The sequence below is a fragment of the Capsicum annuum genome, chromosome 11, assembly GCF_002878395.1.
Source record: "Capsicum annuum cultivar UCD-10X-F1 chromosome 11, UCD10Xv1.1, whole genome shotgun sequence".
NCBI classification, from domain to species: Eukaryota; Viridiplantae; Streptophyta; class Magnoliopsida; order Solanales; family Solanaceae; genus Capsicum; species Capsicum annuum.
Genome location: NC_061121.1, coordinates 232,437,523 through 232,448,773, shown reverse-complemented (window position 1 = coordinate 232,448,773; position 11,251 = coordinate 232,437,523). Strand labels below are relative to the sequence as shown.

Here is an 11,251-nt window from a genome sequence, read left to right as displayed (position 1 = left end):
TGATGTTTTATTTTAAAATCTTGAAGATCATGAAGATAATTATCTTCAAATACGAAAAAGGAAAAAAAGAAAACAAAAAATTAAAAAAACGAAAAAGGAAAAAAGAAGAGAAATATAAGAGAGAAAATAAAGTGCAAATAAAATTAAAAATAAAATAAAATGATAAAGAAAATAAGTTGAAAAAAAAAGGTAAAAGATATGACTATATTTGGGGGAGGTGAAATAGTGGAGTGAAAATAGGAAAATGTAAAGTAGTTAGAATAAAACATGTGCACTTGCCTAGTTAATGAGTAAAATAATGCTACTCTTGCTATAAACTGTAATTTTACAAAAGTGTTGTCATTTATTGTAATTATAATTTTAAGTATGCTACTTTCTGTAATTTATTCAAACGCGGGGCCTATTGGCCCACAAACGTTTAATAGGTATTCAGTTTAAATGAAAGTGTATATAATAGGAAAAACAACATAAATCCCGACAGTTTGGAGCTTAATTACAGAAAATTCTGATATTTTGTGTAATTCTAAAAATCTCAATTTTGATTCCGTCGAGATACATAATTAGCTCCTGATACATAGTTTCTCCTTTGTAAAGATACATAATTGTCTTTTGATGCATTTTTTTTATTTTGGGTCTGTCGAGATACATAATTAATTCTCGATACATCCAACGAAGATACATAATCAGTTGAAATTTTTATAATTACTTTGTAATGGTGGAATATATGTAAATATGGCAAGTTAAGGTGGAATCCGGAACCAAAATATGTCCTACAACTAAAAAAAAGTACCAATATATGTCATATATAAAAAAATAAAAAAATAAAATAAAAAAAAATAAAAAACCAAAACAGGCTTTGTGCACTTCAAAGCACCAAAAATGGACTATGCACTTATTAAGTGCACAGTCCATAAAAAAACTGAGTTTAGAGGGTGATAGAATTCTTGTAAAACTGAAGTGTGTCGTAGCAACTTTGATTATAATTTAAAGGAGTACTGGATGCAAAATAAGAAATCGAACTTTTAGCAATAAGTGAAAAATTCGAATAACCAACCAATTGAGGTATTGAAGATTCCCCGGACATTGATGATTGATTTTACCGTTTAAAACATATCTCGATCGGCAAAACATCTCAAATATAATTTTAACTATATATAATAGTATAATTTTTTGCCGAAAGAGTTTGGATGAACCCCCTCGACAAAGGGTATCTCCGACCTTGATTAAAACACGAAATTAAGTGCTCGTTTGATACAGCGGATAAGGAATACCTAATTTCAAGATTATTATAGGATGAACTTATCTCATATTTAGTTGGAATACAACGAATGAATTAGTTATTCGAAATTATAATGTTATTTTATTTCATCTTAAGGGTGTGATAACTTATTCCGAAATAGCTTGTTTTCCAACCACACGACCGCTAAATATGAGTTTTCATTATTGTTTAATAGCGTGGGTGCAGATTTATTTCTTGATTAAGAGTGTTTGAATTGCCTTATTTTTAAGTATTTTTGACTTTTAAACACTTTTTAAATTTTTGAAGGTTTCTGACAAAGACAAAAGATATTTTTAAGCACTTTTTTTAGACTTAAAAAGTATATTATAAAAATAAATACTCCCTTCATTTCGAAATAAGTGAATTGTTGGGGTATTTATTGGTGTTTCAACATAAGTGAATCATTGAATTTTTTTTCAAATTTACCCTTATGATTTGACAATCAATTAACTTTTGAAAAGGTATTACATGGTCGATTTTTTCTTTTTTGAGATAAAAATAGAAAGTTATGTTAAATTTATAATGTCAATGCTTTTTCCTTAATTTGTGTGCCAAAATTCAACAATTCATTTATTATGAAATGGAGGGAGTAATAAAAAGACAAGAGTAGGATGCCACCTACTTTTTAATTTTGACTTTTAATTTTTGAGTCACTTAAAAAAAAAAAAAAGTCAATCCAAATACCCACTAAACTCATCGAGAACTTTACGTTTGATTACGACTTTGGTCAGGGTTCTGCCAACCCTCTTATGAACTTTGTCATAGGTAGAATATTAGTGTTGCCCAACAATTTTCCTCCCAAGGACGTTACGAAAATCTAAAATTTTTATTTTCATAAAATTTAATTTTTTAAAAAATTTAATTTTACTTTATATTTTTTAACTTTAAAAATACCTCATTTTAAAAATACTATGGTAAAACATAAGTCCAACTCCATTTTCAACTTCAAAAAAATCAAATAAAGTCAATATATTTTTTATTTTTACGACCAATCAGGTCAGGTTCATACTCCATAGTATTATCCTACATACTAAGGGGTCGTTTGGTAGTTGGAATTAACTTTATTCCATACTTAATATAAAGTATTACTTAATTTCAAAACTATTTTATCTTCATTATTTATTCTAAAATAGTGAAATTACCATCCCACAAAAAAAATCATGAAATATACCAAATGATCCCTAAGAGGAATATTTAGTAGCCGTTTGGCCATAAATTTATTTTTTTTTAAAAAAAAAAAATTGTTTTATTTTAGTGAAAAAGGTGAAAACACACTACGTTTGACAATGAATTTTCCAACTCTAATTCCAGAAAGTTATTTGAAAAAGTGAAAATAAGTTTTACTTATTTTCACTCATATTTTTTTCATAAAATTTCAAAAACAACTTTAATTTATATTCATGATCAAATACAATTTCAACTCCAACTTTATCTTCAACTCTAACTCCAATTCTAAAAAAAATAATTTTCATGATCAAACGGGGCCTTAAATTTACATTCAAATACAAGGGTATTATTTTTGTAATATTGTCACCCGTGACCAGCTGAATAATTGAACAATAGTACATACAAGTTACTGTCTTATTCTAATGTTTCTATACTAATTATTATTAAAAATTACGAGACATTAAAGTTTCTGACACATCCCCGCTGTCTCCTTGCTGGTCCTCTTTATTATTTTTCGGGTAAAAAAATTATATTATATTGTATTCATTATATCTCTTTATTCATTGTTTCACCTCACTCACTCACCAATTCTTTTTCTTTTTTATAAAAATGTCACAAGTACTGTATACAGTAAAATACAAAAAATAAAAATTCAAACGGTATAGTACCTTTCATCATTAATAAGATGTTTTGAATTCGCGTTACGATGGAACGTATTTAAGTGTGTTTTAGGTCATTGAGTTATAAGCGTAGTTTGATTGGAAAAGAATTATTTCAAAATTAGTTATTTTATTATGTATATATGAAAATTTATTTTATTATTGTGATGTAAATGGCAGGATAATGATCTCAATGACCAATAGTACTAACTAATAAGTATTTCACATCAAAGATGAAATAAAATAGTTTTTCACTTTATTTCGAGATTATTTATCTTTTATACCTCACACCAAACGATTTCTAAAGGTTATAGAGGTAGACTTAGATGCAAGCAGTTGCGGAACCAAAAATTTTATTGGAAGGATTCAGAAGTATATATACAAACTAGTCAAAGAGGGTTCAATATCTCTTATATATGCATAAAAAATATTTTTAATCATGTAAAAATAGTATAAAAACAGTATAATTTTTTGTAGGAGGAGAATCGGATGACTCCTAAAGCAAAGGTGGCTCCGCCACTGGGTGCAAGATTCTGGTGCTCCAACACCCGTAAACCGAATGCAGATTGAGTATAATTATATAAAAAAAATATATAAAAATTGATAAGATGAAAAAAGCCCCGTTGAAATCAAGAAGATAGCTAGTAATTTTCGTGTGGAATCCTAAAGTTTTTAATGTCAATATATGTGATCGAACCTTCCAAACATCAATGACCCCTAAATCCTGAGTTACAATTTGGTTATAATACCATTTAACGATCATTTTATGATTAAAGCGATGATGATAGAAGGATGTGATAGAGTGCTCATGCGTAGGAGTTGTGTTTGTTCACAAATAAGGATTCCTAATCGAGTAACAAAAACAACAATAACATTGGCATGCAGATATTATTACGTTAATTGATAAAGACTTAAAAGAGATTATTTCTGACATACCCTCAAATCAAAAAAAGAAATAATGAAAGTATAAAAAAGCGATACGAGTTGGATTTGAACATGAATATTATAATTTTTTTTCTTTTCAACTTTCATTCTTTTTTGTACAATGAATATAAAAAAGAAAAAAAAAAAAAAAAAAAAGGAATTATACAACAAAGCATATAGAATCCTGTCTCTTCATATTTCCACCATTACAAACCAATTAAAAAATTAATATTCCTTTTCACATGTACAACATAAGCTTCTGTCCACCCCAAGCCGAATCCTCGACCAATCACATCATGCCAACTCAGCATCCATTAATGGACCCCACATTCATAGCTGTCTCCCGCATCTACAAATTTATCAATAGATTCCATCCAATGGAACCATAACACGTGTCACAGTTTCATTCGTCGGAAAGTCTCAACCTACGGTGAGACCTACTCAATTTCTTCGTCAAAGCATGTAAAACATGCCACGTGGCGTCCCCCTCAATCGTTCGATCATGAAAAAGTAGGGCCCTTGTAATTCTTGGGTCCCACAACTTCTTTTGTATACTGCTCAAGTTAGTCGCAACCACATTCTCGAGAATCGAGCCTAGTTTACCAACGTCTTTCTGAGCCACCGTGATGGAGATTTCCGACCATGGCACGGCGGAGGAAAACGGGAGGTCGATGCCATCGGCGATGATCACCGGTACGCATCCTAATACGACTGACTCTACGAGTCGTGGACTCCATGGGGCCCACCCCAATGGACATAAACAAAATGTCGAACGTAAAATCTCCGATTGGTAACCGCTAAAACGGTGACGTTTCAGGTAGAATCTACGATCATTACCATACTTTTGTAATATAACAGTACGTACTTTCCTGAAAATAGGAAAAAAGAAATAAAATGGTAAGGGTTATTTTCGTCTTTTCACTTAAAACAACACAAAATGAAAGTTTATCTCCGTCTCATTTTGTTTATCTTTAAACAATTTACTTAATTTTGCTTAGCATATTTAAGATCATAACGTTAATTCTAAGCATCTTTCATTTGAGACCATAACATTCAAAAGTTAAACGTAGAATCTTGAAGTAACGAAAACAGTTATCTCATGTTTTTATACAGTGAAAATAGCCTCTAACAAAAATGTAGAATATAATTTTATACAAAAGACACCCTTGTTGTCCAACTTTTTGCAAGTCACACGTATTGCGGGAGCTTTAGTGAAGTCGTTACTTTAAAATTCAACGGTATTTTTCACTTTCTTAACTTTCGCGTTGAATTAAATTGACAAACGAACTGAAACGGAGATACCAATTACTTACTTGCTGTAATAACGCCCGCTGACATTTTTAGGGTGAATTTCCATTTTACCCCTAAAAAAGGCGAAAATATCACGTTTGCCGTTAACATCCGCGGTAGCCAGCGTTTTCCGTACACTTTCCGGCGAAACATACGGCGGAATTACTACATGCTCCGCCCTTTGACATGGATGATCATATTTAACTCCGAACGTTTGCAATATTATCGAGTTCCTCAAATTCTCCGGTATCCCATCCGCCATAGCCACATCTTCCTATCGAATAAAATACGCAAAATCATAAGCTCGTTAACAAAACCATCATAAGTTTTCTCAATTCATATCTTTAACGTACCAATGTATGAAAACAAGACCCAAAGTCATGCGACGCAACGAAGACATGGTCAGAGCCAGAGCTCCGATTCCAGAAAGTAAACTCCGATGAAATTAGCTGAATAGCTGATGAAATTAACGAACGAGCATGACCAATAGCAGGGAAACCATTGACAGCACTGAAATTACAAGACACGTAAACTGGAACGAAGAAGAAATCAGCTTCAAATGGATCAAATGTACGAACATCACTGTTGATTAGAGCTTTATGTATTGCTACTTCAGATGCAAATAGATGATTACTGCATCTCTCGTTCGTTAACCAATCTGTATTGTACCTCGTTGGCAGCTCGTAAACATATATCTTCAACCCATTCAACGAATCTGAAAAACATTGTAAAATAAAATCCGTCTAATCAATACAGAAGAGATTAATAGTGACCACGAGGGACTAAGTATGCCAAAATCTTACCTACTGAATGGTGATGCTCTCTCTGAGGGTGCTCGATAAGAGCACGAGAGGCTTTGGAATATTGCGGAACGGTAGTTTTAGAAATGAAGGGAGACAAAGAGGGCGTATTGTTAGTATTATTAGGCTTGTGATTAAAGAGGAACATAGCGAAGAAATAGAACGAAAGCGAAAACCAAAGAACCCATTTGAAATATTTGTAACAAAAAGAAGTTTTTCTGGTGTTGTTGTTGTTGTTATGTAATAGCCTCATTTTTACATAGAAACCTCTCTTTCTGCTTGTATTTTTTGGCTCTATCATTTTTTAAAACCCTTCGAAAAGAAGGTGAAATATATCTATCGATTACGACAACGACGACGATGATGATGATGATGATGATGAAGATTAGAAAGACTATAAGGTTTGTTGGGAGTTCGTTTTAGCTTGAAGAATAACTTAGATCAATTTCAACACCTAATTTTTTTATTTTTTTTATTTTTTTTGTTTTCAAAACTTTGTTGTTGATGCTTCAAGAAAATGAAAATATACTATTGGGGTTTGGTTGAGTTTTGTTTCCCAAGATAAAAATAGTAATAATGATGATGGTCATGGAGATGGAGAGGAAGAGAGAGAGAAAATGGGAGGAGAGAGAAAGGGTTACAGAGAGGTCACATTGTGTTGTAAATGGAGCAGAATGAATAGCGGCATTGTTCATGGTATATAGAAGGTGGCTTTTAATAAATTATTTTTAAGTTTAATTAATGAAAAATAAATAAAGGAGAAGGCGAAATACGCGAAGAAATTATAAGATGAAAAATCGAATCCTCAAAGTTCATATAGTCAACGAATTGAACTATTAAGATTCTTTATTTAATACTCTCTTCGTTTCATTTTACTCGTCCTAAATTTTCTAATTTGTTGTTCCATTTTACTTATTTTTTTTTACTTATCAATACAAGACAATTTTTTTTCTCCATTATACCCTTAGTGTGATTGATTACTCATTATTATTAACATTTTTGAAAAAATATTGTAAAGATGAGTACCATTAAGAGTACACCGTTAAGAATGCAAGTGGTGCTTTGGTATTAGTCATCCATCAATATTGGAACTAACAACAAGACACAATTAAGATGGACAAAATGGTAAAGTTACATTACCAATTATTATTTTCTTAATAGTTGTGTCATCTCAATTTGGGATGGGTAAAATGGGACGAGGGAGTAGTAGTTATAATCTCATGTGGAAGTGGAACTTTTTACAAGTTGAAACAATTAAATATTGATCAGATGTCTCGTATTCGAACCTGGACACGGAGGAAATCCTGTTAGGAATGTTACACTAAGGGTATAATGGAACAACAGGTTGAGACACCAAACACCGGGTTGAGAAACCAAACTAGTTACTTATTAAATTTGGGAGGGAGGGGGGGGGGGGATTTTTAATGAAAAACTATGATACGGTGATAAATTAAAGTAACGTTTGTCTATATTTTATTCTTTTAATATTTATTTAATTATACTAAATACGTTGTTGTTGTTGTATCACAAATATATCTCATAGAAATAAGGTTTATGTACTCCTTATTCTTCTCAAATTTTGCCTATGTGACTATTTTGGTTGTGTTAATAATCATGTTATTAATTGTTGTTGTATTCACGTTCCAAGTCTTAATATAATTATCTTTAATAAGGATCGATTTATCCACTAAATTTGAATCTTTTAGCACAAATTTGAACTAATCGATGGCTCGAGCGCAAAATCCCAATGCGAATACTGGACGAAAAATAAAAATCAAACTTGACAAATAAAATTATCTTTGATAGAAAGTAGTTCATTATTAATTTTAAACTTTTTACCTCAAATTTGGATTAGTCTAGATCTAAAATAAATATCGAGTACTGAAAAGAAAATTTAATTAAATAGTTATCTTTAATATGAAGCGATTAACCATTAAATCTTAATTAATACGAATCTAAGTTAATCGAACTCAAACACTTAGTTTATTTGATATTAATTAATTGGAGTTATTTATGATCTCTTTAATTTTACAACTTTCATAGAGATTGTAATTAATGCTAAATTCTTGATAGATCTTATTTTAAATCTTTGGACGGTGATATCTAAATTTGTGCAAGTGTCATATTTTGACAAATGTATTTGAGAAGTTAATTAAAAAATAAATAAAATTTTAAATTCATAAATTTAAAATTCCGACTCAATCTCTGTTTAATGTTTCTACTTTCTAATTTGGTCAAAGTTATCAACTTGTTTTCCCATGTATGTCGCATATAAAGTGTGTGAAATGTTATGTAAATGTTGAAGTATTTATTCAAAGTCTCTATTTATTCAAAGTCTAAATTCAAGGGCTTTAGAAAATCATAGGTTCTGCTCCATTGGTTTGTTTTTACTTGTCATTCTTTTATATAAAATTTAAGAAATTATTTTTAGTTGTGATCAAACCTTTTAAATACATAAATAGCATAAATCAAAGTAGGGCAAATGGTACTTAGAGGAAAAGCATGATTTTCGTCTTGATGAAGTGTAGGACGGAATTTTCTTTCCATTGAACTTCTGGAGAGAAGAGAAAGCGGTAAATACCTCTCTTATTCGATCACCAAGAAGTCGGACGACTCTTCAGTAGCCCAGAGTGATCCGACCCCTTCGATGTTTTTTTCGTTGTATACCCTTATTCGATTATCTTTCAAGTGTCGTCTCTACGAATCAATTTTACAATACACAAATTTAAATTAGTCGAACACTATAATACTAATAACGAACACCTAAGTGGTAAAAAATAAATAATGAAAAACATGAGGTTTTGAAATATTTTTTCTCAACATCAAAGTGGAAACAAATAAGTACTATTTGACATATTTGTTTACTAACTTTTTTTAAGATAATGAATATTAAGTACTAGAACTCACTTCATTTAGACATATTTATGTTGTAGGTTTGAGGTACTTAATTTTTTTTATTTTCATCCTATTTTTGAATCGTGATTCTGATTAATTTAAATTCACGTCAAATAAATCTCATTAAAAGAAAAATCTACTTTTTATCATAATATGTTTTAGACTTGAAATTTTTAATTTGAAATAACACAATCTTATTAATCATACTGCAATACAAGAGAGGTACCTATAAATCTAGCAAATTTTATTTTATTGATAAAAAGGTGCATCTGAAAAAAGAAACTCTGAGAGACAAACAAGACAGTTTTTTAATTCTTTTTTTTTTTATTTTCTATTTTAAGTGATGTACTTAAAAAGAAGATATAATTCCATACCCAGAGAGATAGTGCACATGAAAAGAGAGGACAACTATTAAAAAGAAAATTAACTGGCAAATTATTAACTATATGGCTTATTTGGTACGAAGGATACAGAATAATTAATTTTGAGATTAATTTTATAATTAATTTATCTCATATTTAATTATAATTAATTGATCTCATATTTAATTTGAATAAAATGTATGAAATAATTCATTTTGAGATTAGTTATTTCAAAATCATAGTATTATTTTTATCCCAGTGAGATAACTATATCTTAAAATCATTAATTTCAAATTAATTTGTAGTTGTCTTTTAGTAACCATAATGGTATTTCGTATTACAAAAGTCATTTTTCATGAATATATTTTTCATCAAACATGACTTTATTCACTTATTATTGGCACATTTTTGGTATAATATTTTTTTCTTTTAATTTTATGTTATATTACTTGCTTAAATTAAAAGTAAGATATTATTAATAATCTCTTGTCAAGACTCCCTTTCATTTGGTGACATTATTATTTTGGAAAAATACATTTCAACTCATCAACCAAACTCCAAAAATATTTTCTTATAAGGCACCACTAATTACTTAGAACTTTTATTTTTATTTTTTTGTAAAGGAATAGTTTCTTGAAATAAAGTTATTACAAAATTAAAAGAGGTTCAATGTATTTTTTCTATAAAATAATTTATGTCGTATAAAATACTAAATCTTAATGACACTTACATCTCAAAAAAAAAAAAAAAACTAAAAGACTAAATAACTCGTATGATTTGGTTTATGACGACTTTCATAATGGAGGTCTCAGGTCTGAAAATCCTTGTTTGTTTGTAATATTAGGGGTTGATCTTTCGGGTCGAGCTCGTCGCACGAAACTTACCTAGTTTAGTTTATCTCTCACATGTGATTTGTGAACTATTATACAAAAAACGAGGTTTACTTTATGCACACTCAAAGAATAGTGATTGTGAGTTCCATTATCAATCATATAATAACAAGGACAAACAAACAACACAAATCACGATAAATTGGAACTTAATTAGAGAAAATTTTAACATTTTGTATAATTACCGAAAATCTCAATATTTGGATCTGTCGAGATACATAATTAGCTCCTGATATATTAACAAAGATATTTGTAAAGATACATGATTAGCTTCCGATATTTTTTAAAATTTTAGATCCGTCTACATAATACATCCAACAACTTCCGATACATTTTTTTGATTCCGTGTATGTCAAGATATATAATTAGGTCCGATACATTCAACGAAGATATATAATTAGTTGGATTTTTGTAATTACTTTATAATAATGAAAATTTATATAAATATGATAAATTAACGTGTATTTTTATGTTATTTTTCCCACTAATAATTGCCTATTTTTCATGTTAAATTATAATCCCCTACTAATATTTAACAAATCAGCACCTAAAGTTTTTTGCTTTTAGTTTAAGCTAATAACATTCTAGAATACTTTTTTTGGTACTCACATTTTAAACTTTCATAAATTAAAGATAGAAAGTTAAAACCAAAAAGGCAAAAAGTTATAAAATTGAAAATTTTAGGTTGAAAAAAGGAAAAGAATATAAAGTTTTAAGAAACAAAAAAGGATCACATTTATCTTTTTATTTTAAAAATAAGCTATATTTTCTTCATTATACTTTTTTTTAACAAATAAACAAATATACCTTTACCATTATAATTTAAAGATATATTTACTCTTCTCGATAAACTCACTATATTTACCTCTCGCCCGTACTAGTTAAAATGAAATTTTAACGGGTGAGGGGTAAATATATATTTCTTGAAAGAATACAATTGATTTTCGATAGTGAAAAAAAGAAATATGACTCTTTTTATTAAAAA

General features: G+C 29.3%; 1 protein-coding gene across 1 annotated transcript; it reads right to left on the bottom strand.

The window, feature by feature from the left end:
* Window positions 1-4,089: 4,089 nt before the first annotated feature.
* LOC107847480 (probable glucuronoxylan glucuronosyltransferase IRX7) lies at window positions 4,090-6,937 on the bottom strand. Its single transcript, XM_016691759.2, has 4 exons — window positions 6,123-6,937; window positions 5,673-6,034; window positions 5,343-5,593; window positions 4,090-4,898 (listed from the first exon to the last, which is right to left on the bottom strand). Exons 1-4 carry the CDS (start codon window positions 6,418-6,420, stop codon window positions 4,433-4,435), a joined length of 1,377 nt encoding a protein of 458 aa, XP_016547245.2. The 5' UTR covers window positions 6,421-6,937; the 3' UTR covers window positions 4,090-4,432.
* Window positions 6,938-11,251: the final 4,314 nt, after the last annotated feature.